Genomic DNA, 27,901 nt, shown 5'->3' with positions numbered 1-27,901 from the left:
GAGAAATTTACTTAGCTATTTTAATGTACACGTTGCTACCACCCCTTGTTGATGTCAGTAAACGTGTTTACAAATTTATTATTCAATAATTTAATTATTAAGATGAACTAATCTGCTTAAAATATCTGTTAAGATCTGCTGTGAACTCCCACGTCCGCACCATGACTTCCTGCATCAACAATTTGCCCTGTTGCTCAACGTATTTGTCCATGCAAATTCAAAAGTATCCCTGTAAAGTGCAATGGAACTTTGCATCTTTAAGTCATCTTAGTATATATATTTTAATAGGTCAGTGGATATTTTAAGCAGTCTACTCATCTCATAGCTACAGCTGTGTGACCTTGTGATACATTTTAAAAAATTGCTTATTTTTTAAGCAAAACACCAGCTAAACAACTATTTCTTTCTACTGAAGGACAAAAAGATTAACCAAGCTGAAATAGAAATAGTTAGCAAACTGATAATACTGAGGTAAACAGAGTGTGTGATATAAAAAAAATCCAGACACCAGGGTTATTTTACAATTTTATTTAAACTGAGAATCAGAGTTTTTTCATGATTAAGCATTTTCTAAAATGTTTCTACCTGAACATTTCTGAAACAATAAAAAAAACTTGCAATAATTTTTCTGACACAAAAATATAACAAAACATAAACAAGGAATATCAGATAGTATAACAATTAGATAAAGGTACATTCAATTTCAAAGCTTGTAACCTGTTTATATTTAGAGGGAGAGCAGCTGTGAGTCCCCCTGAGCATGTCTGTAAATGACCCACAGCGCTGCTCCACTCACAAGGGGACAGAGAGCAGGTCAGTTTCTCTGCTGACCAAACTCTCAGATTGATCCCTTTTTATTCACATCCTTGGACAAGAACATATTTCCAGCATTTATTGGGATGAGAAGCAGCTGATTAACATCCTGGGTCACTTGTTTGACCTCAGTCTTACAGTAATACGCCCCCCAAGTGTCTTTCATAAGCTCCAATACAGAAACATGACAAACAAAAATTTCTGAGGTAGCACTTGATTACCTGCATGAACTATTAAAGGCCCAACTTAGAACCTGTAGGACTCTGGTAGGCATGTTTGGTTATGACTAATTCATGTGTTTTGTGTTTTTATGAAACTGGAAGTCAGTATCTTCATTGCACAGCACCTTTTATAAAGTGTTATTGGTTAAAAAAAGGAAAAGAAATGGTTTTAGTATTTTTAGTCTTGGTTTAGATTCAAGGTTGGGTCTTTAAAACTTCACAAATACAGGGACAATAAAAATCATTGAATTTAAATCTGAGCAAAAGCAGGACAACATGACCCCTCTGGATCTTTCGCACATTTTTACCCCGAATGACAACAGATTCAAATGCAACAAAAACGTATTTAGTTGGAATCAGTGATTAATGTTTACATTCTCATTTATGGGAAAGTTACATCAGAGTCAATAAATGAGTCTGGTAACACTGAAAACAGAATCTAACGAAGACAGAATGCATTAAACTGTGTCTAAATGCAGCGGTGACACAAAAACAAATCTTTGGTTTATATTGTTTGTCTTTTAAAAGAAAGTTAATCTGATTGTGTCACTTCTCATCTCCTATGATTGAATCCTCTGCAGAATCCTCTGATTAAAAATTCAGAAGCATGAGAACATTTGTGCACCCACAGTCTACAGCCTCTCCACACATAAAATACCTCAAGTCTGCAATAACTTTGTACTTGTAAACTCTTAAAAACCTAAATAAAAAGACAAGGACAAAAACGAGTGGATGCACATTCTCACACAACTGCACTGCCGCAAGACAGACCACTAATCAATACAATAAACAATATTTATTTTACAATATTCACCTACATTGTACAGACATCTGTTTGCAACAGTTTATGAGGAAATCTGCAAAAGGATCATTTGGTCACTATGCATATTACTGATTATTCCCTCCGTGAAGCGCCTGTTAGCACTTCCTGTGAACCCACAACCCTCTACACCCGTTCCGTTGCAGGTCAAGGCCACTAATGTGCAAGGCTTTGTTTGAGTAGCAGCACCTCAACTGATCTCCAAGGTTACGTTTCATCTTTGGTCTGACGAGCTTTGATTACTTCTCGTTCCTCAGTAACCTTCAAACAGTCGAGAGCCTTAAAATAAAGTCAATCAGCAAACAACTCTTTGGGTTTAAAGCTTCACGGTCACCGCTGCAAATCGGCTTTTCATACAAAACTACAAGGCCGACAAGTGCTAATATGTACCAACTCTACAGCAAAGAAACAAAACTACAAAGTAACTACAAAGAGTACTCCTCTGTGTACATCATCTTCTAAGAAAAATAGATTTTTTTAAGAGGTAAAACATTTCTTAGTGTTCATTCTTCACTTCAATCTCTGATTAAACACTTCCACAAACATTCTTCATGTGTCGCGTCCTCTCGTGGAGCTGCTCCCTCACACAGACTAAGACTCTAGTTTCCCCATTAGAGGGACGCTTTCCACATTAAGGCCAAGTATAAAGCTTTTCAGTCCAGACACGCCTCTGCAAGCGATTCAGGTGTGAATGCTTTTGCAAATCAAAGGAAGAACACTGGAGCTCGTAAAAACAGACGTTGTGGTACTTGGACAGAAACAACAGAGGTTTCCATCAAACATCTGAGCTACTGGCACACAATGTCAGAAATACATTCATAGCTTCTTCTATTTTTTTTGTCATTTTCTATCTGGCAATCACATTAACAGTTTAGTACTGAGAAGATACCCTGTCAGTTCACCATGTAACACTACATGACTTTTCAAATGTACTAAACCATGTTCCCTGAGTTTTAGGAAAATAAAGAATAAGACAATAAAACAAGAACATCTTAAACCAGGTAGTATAAAACCGGATTAGCAAGGGCAGCTGCACACTGACGTACAAAACAATAACGGACATTCCACTTCTCAATAATGGACTAAATGAGCAGAAATATTATTAATACTGGCTCAGTACCTCAGCAACACCTGAGGAGTTAAATAACAAAAGTGTGTGTGTTTCAGTCCTTCATTCCACACAGCCGGTGGAGCGAGAGGAGGCTGCAGCGCCCTTACCATCCACCAAATCAAACAACGCAACAGACAAAACGACGGGATGACGATCAGAAAACAGTCATCAGGAAGTAAAACATGTGATGAAATAAAGCAGACCATCATGTAACACAAGCAGTTATTAAATATTCAGTGGGACGTTCACCCAGAGGCAAACTGAGGTAGATAATCAGCAAAAAGGACTCACGATTCCCTTCTGCTCCAGTGATAAACTCTCATAAATAATGTCAAAAATGTCACATTTTACAACATTTAAGACAATCTTCTTTAAACATTCAAGGTTGGTGAGATTTTTTTTCTTTTTTTCAAAACATACACAAATTTAAAAAAAGTTCACTAAAATATAAAAAAAAAGAAGTGAAGAAAATTTTATCATTCTCACAGCCAATGTTTCTTTTTTTAGGCATTTTTTTGGTTTCTTGTTTCAGTGAAGCAAAATATAAATAAATATATCTCTATTTTGCTTTTTTTTTCTTTCCTCTCAGGCTCACAAAACTCCCACCCTGGCATTCAGACCTGCAGCCGTTGAAATAAAAATAATTACAGTCTTGTTTGGACTCACTGTAGGGAAACTGACGGCTCTGGTGTCTACATGGGGACGTTTCTAGTTTACAGCTGATAGGAGAGTGATAAAAACTCTCTGGTCTAGTTTTATGTTCCAAAGTTTCATAAAATCAGAGTTTTTTACCATGTATTCTGCTTACCCGTTTTTCTACAAGTCTCTCACTGCCCTCAAACACACACACATGCAAACTCATGGTCACACACACGTCTACACAGGGAGAGCAGACTGATAACTGCAGTGGGCTTCCTGATGACTGATGTCAGTAACAACAGACTCTTTTCCCTTCAGGTGAACGCGACTCTCCTCATGCGGCTCTCCAGCGGAACCACTGGCCTCTGAGTCTTCACTGTCCTCTGCTGTCGGAGTTGGTGGACGACTGTTTGGACCGGAGGACAAGTTGGTCAACTCCGTCTCGTCGTGAGAATATCGACCCGAGTCACCAGTTTCGTGACTGCCCTCGCTGTTGGAGGATCCTTCTGCATCACAGGGACTTTGGAGAGGGGTGGGCTGGTTTGGAGACCCTGACAACTCTTCTTCATAGGCCAACACTGTGGTTCCTGGCTGGTAGGACAGGACGCTGTGTTCCATGTCCTACAACACAAAGAAAGTTGTTCAGTCTGTTGTTTCTACACAGAGGAGATCCCCTCCTGTCCATTGATTACATCTGATTATTCAGAAATCACTTTGGAACATTTTACCACAAACAATCAAATCCACAAAATGCTAATTATGGTTTACTGATCAATATTTATCTCTCAGAATCCTACCTGTATGACTTTACTGCCCTTTTTCACATCAGATCTGAAGAAATACCATTTCCTGTCCTTGTCAGTGATGTGTTGAATGGGGCCGAGAGAATTGATGATGAGATTTGTTCCACCCTGCAAATAAAACATGTCCTGATGTGAAAAAGGCTTCACTGTGAAAACATGACTAAAATAGGTTTTACATTTGTTTTCATGACATGGGAGAGTTTCACAACTTTTATAAACAATTTCTGACTGAACAGCAGGAGTTTGGGTTCGTTTGGGTACCTTGGCATCGATGAAATGTCTCTGACTCATCATTGGCACGGCCATCTCAGTGATCTGAGCGTGTCCCTCAGATCCCAGAAGTATTGAAGCAGCAGCAGTTGTTGTCACTTCTTCTGTGTAAGTTTTAACTGCAGAAAATTTCCTGTGAAAAAAAAAAAAAAAAAAGCTGAGCCACTCAAAAAACAAAGATAATGTACAAAAGTAATTACTGTTATCTCAGAGTTCAGAGATGCCAAGTACCTGTTTTTGCCTCTGCAGACGATGATGAAGGCACATATAATGATGCAGATGAGAGCGATGCAGACTCCCACAGTGATACCGGTCATGGACTTCTGGTCCAGGTGGTAGAAGCCATCAGAAAACCCTGAGATGGAGTACAAATAACCATCAGCCCAGTTCTACAACCCAAAAGGAACTACTGTACAGCACCATGTAATCCTGTTGCCAGGGTGACAACTTCACTAACCTGTGGAAAGTGTGGAGCCACGAGAAAGTCCAACATCACCACCAGAGGAGGGATCTAATCTAACAGTCAGCTCCACCGCATTTGAATAGGGTCCATCACCCATGCTGTTGGAGGCAGACACCTTCACCAGGTAAACCTGACCAGGGCTCAGGTTCTCCAGCAGCGCCATGGTGATGCTCCCTGTGGCAAAGCGTGAAACGTGGTCCGTCTTTAATCACCCAAAGAGAGGCGGACCATAAAGTTTTTGCCTCTTTTTCTGCGTATGAACATAACTCCTGCAAAGTGTCAGACTGACCCGTCCAGAACTCGTTGGTGCAGTAACGAAAAAACAAAAACCTATTCTCACTGGAAAAGCTGGGGGTCAGGAGATCAGAGTTATTCACATTCCCTCCACACATACCACCCAGACTCCTGACCACCAGGGTCCCTGAAGGGACTTCAGGGGGGATGGACATTCAGGCGGAGGTGGGAGGGGGTTCGGCTGGAGGGGCTTTGTGAACGGTGTCACTTTTGACCTCTTTGCCAGTGGCAGAGGGGGGAGTTGTGTGTCTTTCTTGTGTGTTTCCTGGGGTCATCTGCCCTTAAAAACACCTCTGCTGAAACACACACTAAACACAACAAGAGCGTTTTAACACTAAACTTTGATCTTTTGCTTTATATCAAAACAAATTTGTATTTTTGTGTTTTCTGATAAGATAATGTATCAAATTAACAACATTTTACCCTGCAAGGAGAAGATTGTCAGCTATCACACACATGATTGTGATCACAAAGCCACGCGATCAGACTAAACACACCTAAAACGTGTCAAATCAAGTAAATAAAAGTTTGCATTTGCAACCACAGTAAAACCTTTTAATTGGTCTAAGACTAAAATCAGTGAGCTGAGGAACACCTGATATCACAAGAGGCTGAAATCAGAGCCATGACCAGAGAGGAGATCTTCATCCCTTTAATAAGTGATGAAGATGTCCTTCACGGTGTTCATCAGCCTGTGCACCTCCTCCCCCTTACCTTCTTTTTGCAGCACTTTCCATTTCCCAGCCATCCAGGCAGTTCTAGAGGCATACAAGATGGTGTAGTGTGTCACAGCTACATTGGGTTCATCTGGGAGTTTCCATGAGACAAGTGCTGTGTCCGCCTCAATCAGGGACACTTTGATGTTGGACGGAGGTCTCGTGGGAGCTTGTACAGGACAGATAAAAGGATGAAGTTTAAAACAAATACATATAATGAAAAATAAATAAAGATGTAATTATCAAAGTGTGCATGCTCACAGTGATGTTTACCTTCAGGAAACGTGGTCTGGTACGCCACAGGACTCCAGGGGCTGGAGAGCTGGTCAATATGGAGGCGAACAGCAAACTCATACTTGGTGTTGGGCTCCAGATCTTGCACAAAGAGGCTCTGCTCGTTCCTGTTGAAAGAAGCTGTGACTTAAAAAACAAACAAATCCAACTGATAAGAGGCTATCTTAACAGACTTTAAACCAAAACACAGAAATCCTTAATGATTTCATTGTTTTGAAATGGGAGAAGTGGTTTTTCCTACTTCATCTCCAATCAGTCAGATTTTTAAACAAATGTCCAGGAGGTGGAGATGTGGAGCTCTACTGGCTGAGCCTGGTCACACGGATACCTGATCAAAAGCTCAAACTACTGCTAATTACATCAAACACACACAATCTATGTGTTTAACAGCAAATCATAAACTGGCACTAAATAAAACTTATCTGAACTGATGAAAGCTCCATCGATCATTGCATTTCATAGAAATGTCATCCTACAATTGGGTGATAATAAATGAAGGGGTTTTGAGCTCGTGTAACAGATAAATTCTTACGTCTGCAGGTAGAGAACCAGCGAGGCATTCTGAAGGCCTACAGGGTTGCAGCGGATTGTGTAGTTGACCACATTGCTGGAGGTGAAGGCTGGTCGCCCCCAGTGTAGAAACACAGCACTGGAGCTGTTGGTCCGGGCCTGAACGTTGTTAGGTGGAGGTGGAGGTGGCACCAGGCGATCTCGAACAGCTGACAAGTGCAGCACATTGAAATTAATTTGTATTTTAACTCAAATGAAATGTCAGGAATATGTGAAACATAACATTAAAACGTTTATGATCACAGCTGCACTCACAGACACATCCGGGGGTGCTGATGGTCTGGTCTGCCTGGTATCCGTCTCCAACAGCATTATAAGCCAGAAGCTTGACGTGGTACTTCTTTCTTGGGTCTGAATTTAGAGAAAATAAAGCACTGAAGCTGGATTTATGCCCACAATTAAACTACAAACAACAGTAATAATTCAAATGGAGCCCTGGTGCAGTGGCAGATTTGTAAAGCCAATAGGAGGCAGGGGTGGCGTTTGAGACAAAGCTAGACTGTGAGGGTTTGGGGTCAGCCTGGTCTGATGGTGTGGTGGGAACAAGAGGTGAGGCAGTGTGACAGATGCTTAGTGATGTGAGTCAGTTTCTACAGCTCCACTATCCATCACCCTGTCACCCCGGGTCTTTTGATTGCAAACAACAAAGCCCTTTCTGCGGCCCTGGTCAGGCCTGCTGGGCAGCGGTCAGCGGCCGCTTCTACCCAGGTCCTGAATCTAAGGGTCAAGCTAAGAGGCCAAATCTCCGGGGAAGGATACTGCAGGCAGCAGTGACCCTAAAGACCAACTCCTCAACAAAAGCCATCTGACCAAATGACCCTTCTACCACTCAAAAGAAAAACCAGGGTTGAATTTAAATGTACACATTTAACCTAAAAGAGGAACATTTTCAAAATAAGCAGAAGTGTGTTGTTTTTTTATGCTAGTTACAAACATGACTGTGGTATTACATAACTAAATTATACACTAGACGTTTTTCCAGCAACATTCTCATAGTTAACACACCAATTATTTAGCGTTTTGTGTGTTCAGCCGAAAGCAAAAACACACCTCTGCTGCTGCAAGAGTGTGAGAAGAAAGAAAGAAAGAAAGACCGCAGGAGATGAATTAGTTTCTATGGAGGCAACAAAGTTTAGAAGGGGTGGAGTTAAGCCCTGAGGAGCTTCACTGGAGCCACACCAGGGGCCAGCAGGTCAGGCTGAGATAAAACTGAAATAGGAGATGAGATTACTTTTGCTGAATAACAAACCCAAACTAGCCAGAAGTTTATTTCTGGCAGCTAAAAACAACAAAATAACTCAGTGGGTTATCAGTAAAGTGACTTGTATGTTATAGGCCCCTGATCTGATCTCCATTTGTTCCTAAAACAACAAAATAAAACCTACACTGATGGAGCTTTGGTGCAATCTTGTTATCCTGAGTTGTTGTTTTATTTTAAAAAGTTCCTAAGGCCCAGTGCCCACCTCTAAAGAGGAGCAGGCATTTAAAGCACCTCTTCTCATCTCCACGATACAATGGGCCTCCCGTAATTATGCACAAGAGGAGTTCTGAGGGGGGAAGCTGTGACATCTGGGCCATGACCTTTGACATGGAATCTGGGCAAGCTAAATCCTGCAAAAGAAGGGGTTACACATCTTGCTCTGGGGGGGGGGTCCGGCAGAGGAAGTGAGTAGAAAAACAGGGAAACACCGAGTCAGAATAAAACCATGCTTGGTGAAGAAGTCTCCTGATAAGAGCTTCGATCCACAATGGGAGGTTCTGATGTGCAGCACCAGATATGATTCATGTACACATTTTTAACCAAGATTAGAAACAACTTTTATCATTCAAACATTTAATCTGCTCTGCCACAGATAACAGACACAAAAATACTATTATTTTTATTTATTCTTTATTTAACCAGGAAGATCCTATTAAGATTAAAAACCTCAGTTTCAAGTGAGTCCTGGCCAAGAGGCAGCAAAAGATACAGTCTCAATATTTCTCACTTACACAGTCAGTTATATGCAAAATTGCATTATTATATTAGAGCCCCACATCTTTTAATTTACTGTTTTGTTTCATTTCTACGTATTCTTAAGGTAAAACTTGGCTGTAGAAAACTCCATCAGTAAGAGAAGCCATTAATTATTGTGTTTGTAATAAAGAATAAATTTAAGCCATTTGTGGCCCTCTAACCCCCTCTAACCCCCTCTAACCCCCCCCCCCCCCCTTTTACGGCTGAAATTCAATTCCTGTTGGCCCCTGAAGTTTTGTTCTGTTGCAAAAAGCCCCCCCCCCCCCCCACACACACAGGCCCAAACAGGGGCAGTAAACATCAACTCCTGCATGAACCCTCACACTGGCATCTATCATCCATCCCGCCCTCCACCCTCCTCTCTGCTGCCCTCACTCACACAAATCATCACACAGACACACACTGACAATCACGCAGCTCAAGCATTAAATAACCTTTAAAGATGATGGCTATTTCGGTCTAGTTTTCACACCGAGCACGCTTCATGGCATCCCTAACAGGAGTGGACAGGATGCAACACGGCGCGCATCTGTGACATAAATCTACAGTTGAGCACACTGCGCAGTCTGGTGCCAACAAGTATGAGAGGTATTTAAGCCTCAGCGCAGACTACGTGCTCCTCTCTTGAGTTTACACATGTGGGCGGAGGTCACATCGCCGTGCCATTAATACTCATAAGGAGCCCGTCCAACACATTCCTGCCACTCATGCTGTGCTTTCAATCATCTGAGCTGTTGCAAGTGATGATTTCAACTCAGAGTGTGTTTTCCTACAGCTGTACACGGCGCTGACTCAGCAGCATCCAGCACTGCTACAGCTGACCACTCAGAAATCAATGTTATTGGCAGAATTAAATAAGCAGGGATAGCTTCTGTGTTCACCTTTAAGCAGGTTAGAGGAAATGCCATTTACAATGCAAGGAAACCTAAACTCTGAAAAATCTACTCTTGCGCGTCTTGAATCATACATTATCGTAAATATTCAAAGTTACTAAGTAATTAAATGTAACTTGTAGCGCAACTTCTCAAACACCAATCAAAAAAGCTAAACAAATGAACAAAAATCTGAAAATAATCATCCTGTCAGATTGTATCTGTTGCATTGTTGAGGTTTTGACCTTATTGCTATGAACTCTGCGAACGGTCTATTTTTATGACAACATTTGCAGTAAACACTGGTTCAATCAATGTGCTTATCATCAAAACGCCTTTTTAAAAAGTTTGACCAAAAACAATACGTGCAGAAAAATTCATAAACGTATAGAAAAACTTCTACGTGACCCAAAAAAGAAAAGAGGCTGAGAAAACACATTTCCCAAGACACATTAAAACAAACTCTTGTGCAGCTTGTAGCTGATGGTAAAAAGAGATCCTGGTTAATGTTTCCCTGCAGGTACAAATTGAGTTACTTTATTACCGACATTGTGAGTTTTCACTGAGTTTATGACTCTTTTTTTTAATCATTCCAATTCCCATCTTAAGATAAAACATTTAGGGTCAATCTAGATTTATATTGTGGTAACTTATGACTTTGTTTCTTTCAACTGATGTTTTTATATGATCACTTTCACAGAACAAGGGTCATCAAAGCTTTTTGAGATCTTTCTCGGTGGCGTATCAGTGTTTTCCCTGCTGCAGGAAGTGTTTTCACACAGGAGGTCACATACTTGAGTTTACACCTCTCCTCTCGTGCTGCAGCTTGGAGCAGTACGACACAATTCCCAAGACCTGGCCATTGTTAGGCCAACAACTCAGCTGGTCAGGGGATGCATTTCCTTTAAGTCTTGGCTAATAAACTGTCTTTGTGGCTCTGAAAGCCAAACACAATGAGAGTCTTTGATGTCCGTGCTCCTCCAGCAACGCAGCTCAAAGCAGTCATAAAACAGACAATAAATCAGCCTCCACAGAACAGCTTTCTTCCTTTAAAACACTGTCCTGCAAGCCTCTTTTAACAAAGGGGAGAATAAAACACACAATACATTTAAATTTAGCAGCAGTTCTGTTCCTGATTTAGCTACTTTCAGCCAGATTCAATGCATTTAAAAGTTCCCGTTTAATATTTATTACAATTTTAAATTCAATAAAGAGGTGAACAGAAAAATAATCTTTTTAAAACCAAACTTAGGTGAATATTTTGGGTTTAGAAGTTTAATGTAAGAGTAAGTCGAATCAGTATGTCTGATGACAGGTATACAGAAGTGTTGCATATATTATGTAACTATCTTAGCTACAGAACTTCCTGTTTTATAAGTTATTTGCTGACCACCTGGTTGACCTCCTCTAGCCACAGATGGTCAGATGTCCACTCCTCTGGCATGAGCCTCCTTTTCCTCTTTCAAACTAAACAGCTAAAATGAATCTGACCCAAAGGCCTGAAAAAAAAAAACTGCCAGAGGGAGCAACACACACAAAGCTCCTGCTCAGAGGTTGAGAGGTCATAGAAGTGGGATGTGGTCCCGTTCTCCCTCACGCCCAGAAAACCTCTGCTCAACACATGACAAGAATCTAGCTTATTAATCACTCTGCTGTCAGCAGAACCTGAAACTGGTTTAAAACGTTAAAACCACGTGGCTTTGAATTAAATGTACTGAGTTGGCTGAACTTCTTGTGTTCTCTGGTGGATTCCATTTGAACTCAGAAGTCAGGAACACAGTTACGTCTAACATCTTTCACAGATCTAAAATGAATGAGTGATAGTTACATGAAGTCCCTTTTATTAACGTGGAGGATTAACTCATCACTCCACACCTAACTTTATTAGAAGCAGTTACCACAGATCAGAGTCACACATGTTTCTCCTCAAGTTATGAAAGCTTTACTGCAATGTAAGGATGACCTGAAGAGCCACTAAAAAAGGGCCGTTCTGTTTACTAAAATCAGGCCCATCTCCGAGGCCTAGTCCACACATGTAGCCGGGTTTATTTAAAAACGAATATCCGCCCCTCCAAAAACTTGCATCCACACCACCTCGTTTAAAAAAAAAAAAAAAAACTGTCCACACGTACCCGGATAAATATGTTGTTAATGACATGCCAGACCTGTAGGCGGCAGTACTTCCCCCGTTCTTAACCTCGTCCTTCGTCTGTGGTCTTCCGCAAGGAGCAGTAATTCCGCTTGCAAAAACAAACAAGCAAAAAGCGCTTGGACAATTGATAAAGCGAGCGCAGCTCTGAGGGCATCCATGCTGTCGGCTAGTGTAAACACAGGTCGCACACGTGATGTCAGCATGTTTTTGTCACGGAAAGTGACGTTGCGGACCTTAAAACTCTGGTTTTGTCTGTCCACACGCAGACACCCAAAACGGAGAAAACGCAGATCTTCACTTTGGCCGGAGTTTTTAAAAAGATCCGTTTTCGTGTGGATGACAGGCCAAAACGTAGAAAAATATCTACGTTTTGGCAGATCCCCGGCTACGTGTGAACAGGGCCCAAGTGTATGAACACAAAACTGGGATTGACTCCTCTGGTCTGAGAAGCACCTCATGCAGCAAATATCATCAACGTTTTGTCAGATCAAAAACTTGCAGTATAAATACAAAATGTCACATGTTGGTATAAATAACCTTGAGTTACTAGCATGGCACTGGCATATGAAACCAAACTCACCGAGGCCTTCGATGGTGTGTTTATGAGCTGAAGCTTGCAGCTGCAGTGGGGGGCTCTCAGGTTGGCTTTCCTCGTGGTAGAAAAGTTTGTAGCCCAGAAGTCTGACCGAGTTTCTGGGAGTCAAATGCCAGCGGGCTGAAATAGTGGTGCAGTTTAAGGGTTCCAGATACAGCTCTGGAGCCAGAGGAACTGGAAAGAGACAAAAATCAGATTTAAAAAGTGTTTTTTTTTTTTATTATTTTAGAAGAAGTTTAACTCGATTTTAAAATGCAAGATAAAGGTGCATGTGAGTAAAAGATTGTTCTGTAACTCAAAATAAGTCATTCTCTTCATTTACCTTCTAATTTTTATAAATTGGAGAAAAATATACTGGCACATTATTGTGTTGAACAGAAGAGCTTCCTGACCAGGTTATGTTAACGACCATAGGATTCTTCACTATTTCATCACAAGCCAAAGACGATCAATAAAGGGAGTCTTTGGTTCATTTTGGAAATATGAAGTTTGCTAAAATTATCAGACATCTTTTCAAACATAAACTGGAAAACTGATGAATAGAAAAGCTAATTCTCACTCCACAGTTACAGCAGCCCCTCCAAACAGCCAGTTAGTCTCTCTTAACATCATTGATACCAGTTCTTCTCCATACTGCTGCTGTGTCTTGTGATTTAAAACAAGCTCGGCTTTTTGAGTGAACTCCCTCATCGTACCTTGAGCACTAGATGCCTTTGGAGTGCGGTGAGACGTCCAGGCGGATTGCTCCCCCCACCCGACACTGGTGGCAGCAGCAATACACAGAAGGTAGATGGTGTCAGGCTGCAGGCTTTCCAGACGATGTTGAGTCTTTTCTCCTGGTAGCTCTATTTGTGATCCTATGCTCTCGGAACTGATACGATAGGACAAGCGGTAGCTGGAAACTCGACCACGGCTCAGCTTCTGAGGGAGCGGCTGCCAAGACACCTGGATGTCTGTGGGGCTGTGGCTGGTGAGGCTGAGCTCTGGGGCCCGCAGGGGAACTGTGAATCGAGAAGACAGGAGAGATCAGGAAATCCATCATAAATGATACCTGGTTATAATTATTGAATCAAAAGCATCGCCAACTAAGTCAGGAAAGCTAGTACGAATTAGAATAATGCATTTAAATTTGGAGGAGCGTTATAGTTTCTTGCAGAAAGGGTTTTAGGAGCTCAATTTTATGTTATTTGAGACTTTTTTGTATCATTATAATAATCACCACATTTTCAGATGGTCACTTAGTTGGTTTAGAAGAAATTAACATCAATCAACTAAACATTTGATGGAAATGCACAATATTACAACACTTGTGAAAAAACAAATAAGGTTATTTGTAAAATACATTCCCCATAATTAGTAAACTATAACTTCTTAAGTTCTCGATAGCAAACATTTCCTATTTCTACATGATTAATCCTTCCTGCTGATTAAACCTCACCATCCTCTAGCGTGTGCTGGAAGACGTGGTCCGACATGCGACTGGCTCCCATCGGCATGTAGGCCACCACGTAGAAGGTGTAGTTGCGAGCCGGCTCCAGATCATCAATAATGTAACGGGTCGTATCGTTTCCAATGACAACTTGATATTCCTCATTGTTCAATCCTGGACAAATGACAAGATTGTAATTTGAGGTTAAATAATAACACAGCGTCCCGGCTGATCAAGTTTACACAAAAGGCTATTTGCCCCAGCTTATGATTTTACACTAAACTAATGAGTTTTTTTATTATTATTAATTATGCATTTATTAGAGTTCACTTTTAAAGCGTTATAGAAAAGTTAAAAGTTCTAGAACAATTCCACCACAAACATTTTAAAGTCTTGTTGAACCTTCAAATAGAAAAGAAAAATGTTCATTTTCGTGCCTCAAGATGATGTTAAAATAAAATACCTGGTCTAATTTGTGACCTGGTAAACAAAGTACTTGAGAGTAAACAAGACATCCTAAATAGGCTGCATACCTCAGTGAGCCTCTGTGAAAAGAGACAAAGCTCGTCTTTCTGTCCAGTTCACGCCGTTTTGTTCCCTCACAGAAGACACCATTTTAAACCCTCCATCATACTGACTAATTAGTTTCTCAGAGTCTCAGTTTAGTGCCAGACCTCTCTGTCAACAACCTCAGGTGCAGAGAGCACCAATACTCAATCAATGTCGGGGAACAGAGATCATTTCTGACCAGGAACAACGAGAATGAGTGGGATAAATCTATATCAGAAGCTGGAAATCCCTGGCAGAATAACCCAGAGGGAGTTTGTTCACGTCCTTATCCTCAATAACATCCAGCAGGTGTTCCTTTCTTTGACTTGAATTCTTGATCATTTCTTTTCTTAGTGGAAGTCAGTGGCTTTGTAATCAAGTGCAGTGCTTGAATGAACAGGAAGCAGGTTTTACAGAAATGTTGGGAGCCTTGGAATGTGACTCTTGTTATTAACAGCAAGAGTTCCCAGGAAAGCTAAAGGACTTAAAGGTTTTTGTGCTTTCTGTGAACTGTTTAGCCTTTATACTGCATTTTATCAGCAAAGGAAGGGACCTTGCCTCTTGAAATACCACAGGTCAGTAGTCCTGATGATGACGATGCTTGTTTGTTCAAAAAGCTGCTACTTTATTCCTCGTTTTGACCTCCAATAAAGCAGAATTCAAATAAAAATGCTTTTTTCTAATAATGTTCTAGGTACTTAATGCTGCTGCAAATATTTTTAAATGTTCTCACAAACATTTCTGCACAGCTCTCACCTTCAGCTTTCATGTAATGAACAGAGTAAGCAATGACTTTATCCGCGTTGTACTGAGGCCTTTCCCAAGCCAGGAGGATGGCCGAGCTCGACACAGTGTCAGCTCGGATGTTCCTGGGAGCGCTTGGCCGGTCTTCTGACATCACCACAATGAGCCTTGCCATGGACAGAACAGATCCCAGCTCATTTTCCGCTTGGCACTGATAAATGGCGTCATCTTCAAGAATGATCTGGTTGATGACCAGTTTGCTAGAAGACACACACATGGATACAGAGAATCTTCTTCCTGGGGTTCTTGTTGTCATTCTATAATTACTTTAACAAGCAGTGACAGTTAAATAAGGAGCAGGAGCAAATTATTGGAAAATCAACTAAAATCCAATTTGCGCTGTTGTAAATTATTTAGTTTCCTTTCGACTGTAGGAACAAAAGTGCATTTATTATTTAAACAGTTTTGACTTGGCTGACGACAACTGTTAGTCGAGTTATGGTATTCAGACAGAAAAAGATTTATAGGATGCCAGAAAATTAACTAAACCCAAGGGAAACGTACCTATGGTACATCTTGATTCGGCCATTGGAGTGGACTTTCTCTCCGTTCTTAAACCACGTGACCTGAGGTGCTGGATATCCCTCAGCATGGCACACAAAACGGGCGGTGCCGGCACGCGGACGGGTCAAGCTTTCAGGCCACTCCACAAAAGAAGGTGGTGCTTTATAAAACGACAACATCACACCAAGATCAAGAATAATAAATCATCTATAATAATTAAAAATATTCTCAGTCAAACACCACACGTGGTCTTTACCCAGCACGGTGACGTTGGCTGAAGCGACGGTATAGTTTCGTGTGCCAGGAGTGGTGGCTCTGCACATGTAGACTCCTCCATGTTGGGGCTTGATGTCTGTGATAATGAGGTTGCCATTTCCCAGTACCTTGGTGTTGTGCACGTCAATAGATTTGGTGTCTGCTCGGCTCCAAGAGACAAGGGGTCGGGGGTTGCCTGTGGCCAGGCATTCCAGGATGGCAGTCTGATGCAAGGACACTGAAATGTTCTGAGGTCCAGCGATGATGCGGGGTCTCTGGGGTAGCTGGGGTAGTGGAGCTGCACAGAACGAGGTGCACAAAGTTGATACAGATAGTTAGTATTCATAAATGAGTTATAGGGATAACATTCAACCAAAAACAAAATTCTGTATGTGTAAATAAACAGCTGTTTGGCACACCTGGGGTGATAGTCAGGGTTGCCTCTGTGCTTCTACGACGGCTGGCAATATTGGTGGCGATGCAGCGGTAGTGTCCAGCATCCCCTCGCTGCACCCCCTGGATCTGAAGAACACCACTGGGCAGGACTGTAATTCTGATTCATAGAGAAGGGATCACCAAGCACAAGGCAGATATTTTATAGTTTGTTCCCCAAAAAGAATCTGCCTGACAAGAATAAAAGTGAGAACCACAACCTGCAAAAAAAGGGGGAATAAATTTTGCTTACCTTTCAGTGGAGAGGGGTAATGTGACCCGGTTGAACTCCCAAGTGATGATGGGAGGAGGGTGCGCACTGATTTTACAGGAAAACCTGGCAACGGAGCCTTCCGTCACCACTATGGATGTCGGCTGGAGTGCAAAAGTGGACATACCTACAGCGAAACAGCGCGAGAGAAGCTTTTAGAGAACTTTAGAGATTTACCTTTAAATACAACCGATGTCATTGTTTAAAAATCTCACAGGGTCTGATGGGCTTTCAACTAACGTTTTGGGAAAGGACTCTCAGCAATAGATATTAGCTCAATATCTGTTGAGTTATAGAAATATTTGTGCTTTCTAATGCATGTTTTTCCTCATATCCAGATGTGAACATGAGAAAACCCCATCATCTCTAAACTAACAGATACAAAAACAATCCAGCTCTGTTCTTTAGCCTCTGTGCATTTGTTCAAAGCTGCGTCTGCTGCTCTATCAGCAATTAGAGTTGAATAAAAATGTAAAAAAAAAAAAAACAAGAATCACAGATTTTCAGTCTTTTTCAGATTTCCACAAGCAGAACAAAAATGTTTACACAAAATACGTCAGATGTGTTAAAGGAAGCATACTCATGCCAACTGTGAAAACAAACAATACCAATATTTATTAACTTCATGTTCATCCTCCTCATCAGTGTGTGTTTTTTTCCAACTTTTGGCAACATCTCGAAGTAGCCCCAACATTTGAGAAGGACCTACCGACAATTTGCGCGCAACAATTAACTCCCAGAGAGTGAATGAGGAGAACGACGATGCCAGGTGTTCTGGTGCGAACCAGCAGGAGGGCCCAAAGTCCAATAAACCTTCAATAAATTATGACTTTTACACATTTGGCAACTTGCTTACAAACAATGCTGATATATTGTGTGAGACTACGTGATCTTATTGGACAGTCTGGCTCTGATGTCCCCACCAAGGTCTAATTTAATCACATTAGTCCTGAGCTGTTACCCCCTTAGCTTCAGCCCCACTGTGGCTGTTTGTTGTGATGATGGAGGGGCCTTCTAACCCCATTTCCCACATACACACCCACCATGTGTTGAAGTGAAATGCCTGCAGGGCTTTGGAGATGAGTGGATCTGATACCGTTTTCTCCCGATTTTCCCTTCCTGTTCAGGCAAGTGATTCTGGATTGACAAACACCCAGCAGCATTCATTGATTATTGATAAACCACTAAGACAAGGGCTAAAATCCATAAATGCTATGGCGTGTTGTACACTGGTCAGTGAGGTCTGTTGCCTTGAGCGATGATGTTTTCCAAAGGGGCTCTTAATTTAGTTTTTAAAATCTATCATCGTTTTTTATGTTTTACTAAAGAAAACCGGTCATTTATTTGATCCTGCCAAAGCATTGGAACATTAAACCACTGGGTGAACATTTCAGCTGACGTCCTTACTACAACACAGAACAAATACCTCAGCCTATTCCTCAAAAGCTTGAAGAAACAGTTCTGACCATCTGCCCCTCTCAGCAATGTCACCTCTCACCTCTGACCTCCACAAATCCAGGCTAACACTCAGCTCCGGCAGAAAGCTATTTGACCACCCCAAAACCAATCCTGCTGCTCACTAATCCCAAGCAAACTGCCTAGAAATCACTTTGACTATTCTTTGGCTGTGATAGTTTACAACCAGTCTGTGATCCTTTCCCTGTTCTTGTCGTTGGCATTTGCCTTTTGCTACTAGAGCTGACTTCATTGTTATTGGCCAAAATTTCAGCATATATAAAAAGCTGGGTTGAGCTATAATAAAGCCAGCTTAATTTGCCAAAACTCCTCAGAGGTCAGTGATTAAAGCCTTTAATATACAAGATAAGTTTTTCAGAATTCCTTCCAGTTTTTTGTTTCATAACCTCTCTAATCTCAAACCTAAAACAATAGAGTGAAGCTAAATTTGCCACACTTCCTCACACACCAGATGGGTTTTCTGATGGACACATCCCAGCAAACCAAAGGTCAGCGGGCAGGTCAAGCCCAAACAAAGATTCTCCTACAAATGGCAGAAGCTTTGCCCTCTCTCATGTGGTCAGTTTCTGGGTCAGAGCACAAAGCTGGGACGCTCATTCGTTTAGTTGCAGCCATTAATTCTCTAAAAGACAATGTTTCATTTTTGTCCCAGTGCTGCTCTGCATGCTTGTGCTCAGTTCTGAGGATGGCTAACATATCCACTACCCTATATTTCTCATCCAACCCACCCCCAAGGGTCCAATCTTTACTGGGAGACATTAAAACTGATCATCCTTTCCGCATCCTACAGGCTAAATGCTGAACACGTGACCATCATTATACTTGTACAGCATTTAACAACTCCCGTTCTTATTAGTAAGATCTGTGCTCATCACAGCTGTTTGCTAAAATGAGACGTTTCCGTTTTTAATTCTACCTCTTCTGCTGGGGGGGAAAAGCCACGACTGTTAAACAAGGTGATAAGTTCTTTACGGTGTCAAATGACCCATTTAAACATGAAAAAAGTGAGAGGAAGAAGCTGAAAAAGCCAAAAAATCAATCTTTAGGTGGGCGGCAGATGTGCTGCTGCTCACAGTGGCTGCAGGACAGTCAAGTGACCACTGGCCTGGCTAAACAAAGACCTATTCCCATGAGCAGTGTGACCTCTGAGAGCACGGGGCAGGCAGTGGGGGAGCAGTGTTGGAAAGAGCATCCACCCCCCTCCTTCACTTCCTTATCTATGCCACTAAAGTTTTCCTATCACTCAACAGCAAACCTCCACTGACACAGAGGCTTCATTGTCTTTAATCTCCGCGTTGGATCAAGGTTTAAGCCAATCTGCAAACCTACATTCTGTTTTTAAAGCTGCATGCTATGTTTAAAAGACCAATACAATGGCAAATAAGCTTAAATAAGATGTGCATTTCAAAAAGATAATGAAAGTAAGAAATGAAGCTAAAACTGAAACTGAATCCTATGATGACTAATGAGGCAGCAGATAAACTCTGATAAAGAAGTTTTGTACCACACATCATATGAAAGTTTGTCTTCTTGCCCACCATCTATATAAGACAGTTTCAAGAAACCTTTGACCTCAGGGCCTGCTGTTATAGGGAACCATGGTAACCTTTCATCTCCAGCAGAGGAGAAAAACAAGATTCCAGGCTTTGAATTGTCTCCCTTAAGGGCATTTCATTCATTCTCATCTCAGTTCAAACTGTGGATGATTTCCTTTTGAATTATTGGAGCTTGTAATTGTGACACGCCAGTGCACGGCAAATGCATTCCTTAGCAACATAACATATTTGAGCTGAGATCCTGTGGACACAACAGGAAGATGAAATCAAACTAAAGCAGCAAACCTTGTTTAAAGCTTTTGTATACAGTTTAGCATCTGCAATGCTTTGATCTGTGACACTTTTGAAAACCAGCTAAAAACTGATCCCCAGACAAGAAAAAATCATGACATATTTATAATAGTTTACTCTCATTTTTAAACCACATTAACCTCATATGAGCCAACAAAATACAGATGCTTGTTCTAATCTTACATTATTTGAATTTACTCGACATTTCTTTAGTGTGACACCTGCACTGATTTAAAATTCATAAACTTTATTAGACAGTGTATCATTGTGCTGCCTTCAGTGGTGTTCTCGTGCTGACATAAGCATAAGAGAATATATCCAAGGCATGCTAGATTAGCCAGAGATCATCAGATTCAGCTGATAATGGAATTTGTGAGAATAACATGAAGAGAATCACTGAATCAAAACTGTCCACACTGGTGAAATGTTTATCTGAGGTGGATGTGTAAACCTTGACACCTACAGATTTATTTCACACATCCACCGGACGAAAGAAATCTGAGATTGCATTTTCTTTTCTAGCCTCTTGTGTTTGTGGTCACGTGCAGCAAAATGGGGAACTATCTCTAGAGGCAATCCCTCTCAACAAAAATCCCCATCAATCAGAAGTTTGTTGACTAAAGTCACATGACGAAGCTCAGGTGTCGCATTCCTTCTCATCAGGGCCAAAATCCTATTTCACCTTTGTGCTTTACGACCTGATGTCAGGTTACTCACTCTCTATCAACACCTTGTTCCTCCAATGACAACCCGCAGATTTACTAAATGTGTAAAGTGTTAAAAAGCTCCCACAGAGCATCGCTCTAACATCCAGGACATAAAGCGTGTCATGAAAGCAGGCACTGAAGTTTCCCACATGTTGTAGCATCCATCTTCATGTAGCTTTACGTCACACAAGACCACGTGGATCAAAACGTTCTCCAAAACAAATCTACACAAGGATTTATGCTAATAAAGGTAGACTTGGTAATAACTAACAATTACAATAAATGTCATTAATCCTCATATGGTGACCAAGTCCAGCTGTTCTCATCACCTATTTTGGGACAAACAACTGCTCTAAAAGAATCAGTCTTCTTTAGCGCGCTCGGGAAGTGATGGAGACAAAAACGGTCAGGGTGGAAAAGCCTTTCAGTCTTTCACCAGAGTAGTGAGGCGGAAAACAATTGTGTGCAAAGGCTCCGATCCCTCCTGACCTGCAATAAAGTTTGGCCATTTAGACACTCTGTGTGTGTGTGTGTGTGTGTGTGTGTGTGTGTGTGTGTGTGTGTGTGTGTGTGTGAATGCTCATCACTTGTGACAACCCCCACCATTACGTCTGCGTCCTTCAACTGAACGTTTCTCAGGTATGTGAAAATTTTATGAGCTTCCAGACAGACCTTCTAGCAGGTCTAAGTGCTATTTTAAAACAAACTAGTAAAGCTTAAAGGCAGTCTTTATCACCTCTTTATTTCAAGCTGTAAAGCAAGAAAATTACTCGATCAATTAATAAAACTATGTGTACTCTTCAGGTACTCTCTAACAGCAAGCACTCTGCCATATAATTAAATCCTACACCAGGATAGTTGATATAAAGTGTTAAGAAACTCACACTTGTTTATATCTTATTACAACTTATCTGCACAGAGCACACAGCTGCTTGACCTCAAATGCCTAAAAATTACATAAAACATTAATACCAGTCAGTATAAAGCTGCTTTTCAATTTTTATACAAGTTATCGAGTATGAAATCAAAATAAAACATTTAAGATTGCGTCTTTCTGTACAGTTGGGAATGCACTGGTTTAAGTGCGAACAGCTACATGTCTTATAAATGTGCCAAAGCAACTGCCTGGTGGCAGGAGATGACATAAGGGTCCCAGAAGACCAACTCAGCCTGAAGCTTTCCTTCCTCCCCCTTAAAACTAGATTTTAGCTTGCAGGGCACTGGAAGAGAAAGCATTCCAAAAGAACAATTCCTCAAGCAATCAGGGTGCAATAACATGAAAGCCCAGGCCAGTGAATAGGGGTCATCTGTTCCTTAGCATTAGAAGGCTAATTTCCTGGACAGCTCCTAACCCTTCAAATCTCCTGCTCCTTCATTACCACACCAATGGGCCTTTCCCCCAACACAGGCTACATTTTGAACACTCCCAACTTTGAAGACTTTGATTTTCTTTCTGCTACCATCAAAAGCATATCTGGATGCATGTATGAGCACGAAAAATAAATCACAGACACATTGTGTCATGTATATATATGTAGTGTTGTTCATAACAAAAGAAACATAAAACTCACTTGCGATTGTAAGACGGGCTTTCTGGCTCAAGATTGTTCCATACTTGTTCTGAGCAAGGCACTGATAGCACCCTTCATCTGATTTGTCTCCTCTTCTGCTCTCCACCTCTGAGATAAAAAGGGAGCCATTGGAGAGCAGGTAAACCCGTTCATTCGGAACAATTTTCACTCCATTTTTGAGCCATCTAACGTCAATGGGTGCCTCTCCATGTGCCTGGCAATCCAAAATAGTGGCTTCTTTCCGCATGACGGTGACATCATGGGGTTCCTTGGTAAAGAGTAACTCACTAAAGCTTAAAACACCTGGGAAAAGAAAGACAAGAATGAGAGATGTGCTCACAAGCAGAAGGCACACTGAACTATTTACACATAGGATTATGTTGCTGTTAGTAATTACAAAAGCTCTGGGTATCATTAGACTTAGTCGCTACAGTTTAACACAGCTTAAGCATCAACTAGTGTTTTAAGAAGTTACCAGCTGAAGGACTACAGTGCAGTCACATTGCAGCTTTTATTTTCTCCACATAAATCTCTAAGGTCACGAGCAGAAGGTGAAACGGATTAAGCAGTAATCTCTTTGAGTTCACATGTAACACTTATGCTAACATTAACTTTTCTAAAGTAAGGACTAATAACTTTAAACTCTTTTCTGTCATCACGTCAGACCTCCGTGAAGGGGACTAGTCTAAAACTAAAGGCAGAGGCATGGTTTGCCCACTATTTCAATTTAGTTAAATTTATGATATAATTCCCATGAGTAAGTGATCATGTTTGAGGTCGTTGTTTGTTTAATAAGATGACAGGGCTACAAAAGCTATACTAGTGGTAATTCAGTGTCATTTATTAAGAAATCTAGCCAGTTAGTGCGTTTAATCAAGATATTTAAAGTAATATGTGTGGCATGGTATGATTAACAATAATAACTCCATGGGATAATAAATGTAGGAAGAAAGGTCAGCAATGGAATTAAATCAAATAAAAACGCTTAGAGCTATGGAATGTATGCTAATGAGTGCAACTATGTTAGATTACATTTATAAACATGCTAAGTGAACATTTTAACAACCATAAGGAAAACCGCTAACTTAAAACTGAATTAGATAAATTTGGATGACTTTCTGCGCCACTTAGTGCCACTCAGACATTTAACATTACAATGATCGTTGTTTCGACTATTTAAGTGCATAATATCTTAGCAAATATAGATATAAACATCAATAAAACACATAATAATGCCCACTTAAGCCTTTTGCGGTCACTGCACATAGCTAGCAGTCAGTTAGCTAAATGTCAGCTAGCTTAAGTTAATTAGAAGTCGCTCTAACGGTCAGTTTACGAGAACAAACTTTGAAAAAGCCTTTAAAGTGTTTCCAGCTCTTAAATCTCACACAAACACACAGGAAAGATGCAAAATGCAAGAAGTCATCGACGCGTAACCCTTTTTAAGTTTTATCCATCGGTTTTATCACACAAAATATAAGTTTTCAACATAAAAGCTTCTTACCTGTGATTGGTAAAAAGATCGCAAAAAGCAGCAAACGCTGATATAGTTTCCTTTTGAGAGGAGCCATTTATATTAATCATCCGTACATTCTAGCTACAATCACATAGCTGTTTCCTCCACATGGACCGCACTTCTACTGAGGAGGAGGAGGAGGAGGAGGAGTAGTGGTCAGAGACCCAGGAGGGCAGGTTCCCTCCTCCGGCGATGGACAGTCAATTAATCCCCTCCAACGTGCAGCGCCCCCTGCTGGTGAAACACCCCCAGGACAGGTTCATAATATCCATGCTGCTGAGAGCAAAATATCACTCCTGTCTGTACTTTGCTTTCAAGAGGACATTACCTCTTAAATTATTTTATAGGTATCTTGTTAAACAGTTCTCCAGGCTTTGTGAAGAATTTTATTTAGGCTTTGGCAGCTTTTTCTCTCAGTCTCCAGTCTTTCAGTAGAGCACATGACCATGTTCTAGGAAATATTTGGAAGACTCTTATGACTTATGAATTTTTCAAGATCCTTAAACTCAAGGGATGAGCCTGTTGTGTATTGACACAGACAACTAAGCGAAGCAAACCTTTTAAACTGATGAACATGATTTGATTAACAAAAACAAGCATTTTAGCACCAACAACGTGACACCCAAAGAGCTAGTGGTTAAAAACTTGAAGATCAGATGATGTACTGCAAGTTGGAGAATCAGTTCTGGTGCATGGCATGTACGGTGCTGACATGTAAACAACTGAGGGATCAGATCCAATTATAGTCATGTTCAGCTCAACACTTAAACCCTGACCAAAAGATGTTGTCTCTCCCTCCATCCTCCATCTCTTCTTTCTTCCTCCACCATCTCTTTCCTTATCAATACCACTGATTCATATTGATGAGAGCAGATTCATCACTTTCAGAGACAAACTGCACACCAAATGGTCTCCACAGATTCAGGGAAAAATATGTTAATGAGTTTGTCCCTTAAAAGTGCGACCTGCAATTACGAGGAAGCATTGATAGGAGCAGCACAGCTGCTGTGTCAAAGTCGATATTGATCCGATGTCCATCACTTATTGTAGAGAGAGATCCAACCCTCCCCCTGGTCCACCCCCTCCCACCGCCTGTGAACTATTATTCAGCAGCTTGACCGCCGCCCAGCTGTGATGACCAAAAGGATGACAAGAGAAAGAGCGCTGATTCAGTCACAAGGGAGAAATTCTGTGTTTTAGTGAAGGATTAATGTTCATACATTCACAAAAATGTATAAGATAAATGTTTGACTTACTTGTTCAAACTATTTCAACTTTGCAAAACAATTTTTGTGCACGCAAAAGAAGAAAAACATTGGATTTCTTAGATCCTTCAATTTGAAACAATCAGTTTTGCATTTGCACCACAGATGTAATTTAAATCTAAAAACATATCACTCTTGCGTTAAAAAAATATATAGTTCCTTGTTCTTCAAAGAAAAAAGCAGGATCTGTACATTTAAAAAGTGAATGTTTTAATTTAAAAAAATTAAATAAAGAATAGATTTACATCACTGTCCAGTACACTCAACCACAATGATCTTTGGTTTCTCTAACTTCTCTCTGACTCAGTGGTAACCGGATGATTCATCTTTGCTGTGCTAACTCTGTGTCACTCAGAATGACCACAGCATTTTTCTCTTACATAACGTGAGAAAGTAGAAGCTTGACTTGTTTCTCCCTCCCTCAACAAATCAAGACTACAGTTTGAGCAGCTGCCAATACAGCTCAGCCAGTGGGAGGAGTGATGTTCAGGCCGCATGTGGACGCGGGTCAAGCTCTGCTGAGGCTGGATCAATGATGTACCATTCATTATCAGGATATGCATCATGCTCGAGACGTGAGTAAAGGGGAGCCAGCTTTCCAAAGACCATCTGCCCTTTGCTTAGGGTGGACATAGGCCCATCCCCACTGACCCCAGAAGTGTCCGAAGAGCAGGCCTGAATGGTGTGTGTGACCTTTCCACTGACCCCCCACATGGGAAGGGATTTTTAGTGCCCTGATGAGAAGGTTGTGGAAAAATTAGGACTGTTTAGCTGAAGCCCAGAAAGAATATCCTCCACAAACTGGTTTTGTTGATGTGTTACAAAAGGAGACGATGTTGAAAGTAAATCCTGTAGTTAAAAAAAGTTAAAGGCAAGAAATGCAAAAATGCATGTTTCAGTCAGAGTGATTTAATTTAAATGTCTAAGCTCTGCCTCTCAGGAAGCGAAAGACCCATTAGCTCCCTCTGCTGGACCCATTCTGCATCAACCTCGCTTCTTTTTTTTGGGTGAAAAAGTAAAAAAAAAATAATAATAATATATAATTACAAACATAATAGTTAAGCTAAATCAACATTAGATAAAGTTCTGAATAAATGTTTAGAGACAATCATCAAATCTGTTGCTAATGTAAAAAAGTGGCATGCAGGTTTAAAAAAGTGTATTTAAATAACTTTATTTAGTGTATAGTTTGTGTATTTAAACTTTCAGTGCATGCACCAGAATCACAAGTGTTTCTATAAAAATAAACCCCAAACACAACTTACTAGAGCTTCCCTACATCCTCATGAAAAGACAGGTTAGGAAATAATTATGTCTGGTAGTCTCACCAAACAGAGCAGCTTCCTGCTCTTCTGCCCTACTGGTGCAAATTGGATTTACAACCGTCATAAACAACACTGCTGCAGCCTGCTGCAGCTAGTGCTAACAACAAGCTAACACCAACATGAGTCAACTAATACTAAAATAAACCCCTACGTAAAAAGTTCCAAACTGTTGGACAAAAATATTTAAAAGTCAAGTAGCAACAAAGCCAGGTCACCATCAGTCCGTGGTTTTGTAGCCTCATTTGGCTTCCTCAAATTAGTGTAGGCCGTGCTGCTGTTCACTCTGGTTTTAGCTCTTTAATTCACATTACTCTCATACTTTTACTCCCTGGCTCTACCATAATGCAAACAGAAAAAGCAAACTTCTTTTACTTCTTGTGCTTTTTAATGATGATAGGCAAACAGAAAATGTTAACCGCTAGCATTACAGCTAAAAGCTGTAAAGCAGGTAAAAAGTGCCTCCTAGGAAACCTACCCCCTCCCCAAAACTATCCAGTGCAGTTTTTGTTACACAATAACATCAGTGTTATGCAATATTGTGTTCAATACTTGTGCAATACCGAACATACATAAGTTTGTCTGCATCCCTGTTGCTGCATAGTTCTAGAAACACAAGTTTCCTTTTTATTCATTGTTTTTAGTGGTTGAAGGTTACAGTAATAGCCTCAGCGTGTTTACCTGCAATCTTATTTTTCTGTGGCAAGTGAATTTCCCCACTGTTCTATTTTAATCAGCAGAGTGGTGTCAAATATGAAACTGCTCAAATTTCTAAGTCAACAATCACTGAGATCAATGTTTAAGTTTAAAAAACTATCTTGTGTTATTTTAAGTCATTACAGCTAGGGATGTAAGAAAATATCGATATGGCAATATATCGTGATATTTTTTTCCAGCAATATTATATCGATATTCAGAAGCCGTTATCGGAAATATCGATATGGCAATATATCGTGATTTTTTCCCTGCGATTATTACATCGATATTCAAAAGCCGTGTATCTAATCTTTGAAAGAATTTACATGCAAACATTTGTGTATTTACTTTTCGTTTTGTGCAATTCAATCGCCACCCGCTAGTTGGCAGCAGTGTGCAACGGGTTTTGTTTCCACCATTTAAAATGTAAATCCCTCCTTCATGGGTCAGATACCTCATGTTAAACATGTTACGTATCAGTTTGGACAGTTTATTGAACATTCTTACAATAAATTCATTAAAAAAATTGCTTGTAACGTCTGACTGAATGTATTGCAATACATCGTGAAATATCGTATCATCTCCTCTGTATCGTGATATGTATCGT

General features: G+C 40.7%; 1 protein-coding gene across 2 annotated transcripts; it reads right to left on the bottom strand.

Annotated features, from left to right (window-relative positions):
* Positions 1-525: 525 nt before the first annotated feature.
* prtga (protogenin homolog a (Gallus gallus)) lies at positions 526-24,280 on the bottom strand. Of its 2 annotated transcripts, none has more exons than XM_070554556.1 (19): positions 24,000-24,280; positions 22,496-22,798; positions 16,877-17,021; positions 16,611-16,744; positions 16,193-16,489; positions 15,937-16,096; positions 15,385-15,539; positions 14,089-14,253; positions 13,346-13,651; positions 12,636-12,824; positions 7,270-7,365; positions 6,977-7,163; positions 6,424-6,551; positions 6,149-6,319; positions 5,135-5,314; positions 4,909-5,032; positions 4,669-4,810; positions 4,402-4,515; positions 526-4,225 (listed from the first exon to the last, which is right to left on the bottom strand). In XM_070554556.1, the coding sequence occupies exons 1-19, from the start codon at positions 24,064-24,066 to the stop codon at positions 3,842-3,844; spliced, it is 3,447 nt and encodes a 1,148-aa protein (XP_070410657.1). In that variant the 5' UTR covers positions 24,067-24,280; the 3' UTR covers positions 526-3,841. The 2 variants fall into 2 exon arrangements, with proteins under 2 accessions (XP_070410657.1, XP_015808506.1); XM_015953020.3 differs by having other exon boundaries at positions 15,385-15,632; positions 24,000-24,279.
* Between the last annotated feature and the right edge of the window lie 3,621 nt (positions 24,281-27,901).

This window comes from Nothobranchius furzeri, chromosome 9 (genome assembly GCF_043380555.1).
Source record: "Nothobranchius furzeri strain GRZ-AD chromosome 9, NfurGRZ-RIMD1, whole genome shotgun sequence".
Classification (NCBI taxonomy): Eukaryota; Metazoa; Chordata; class Actinopteri; order Cyprinodontiformes; family Nothobranchiidae; genus Nothobranchius; species Nothobranchius furzeri.
Note: the sequence above shows the minus strand (reverse complement) of the source record. Positions and strands in the feature narration are given on the sequence as shown.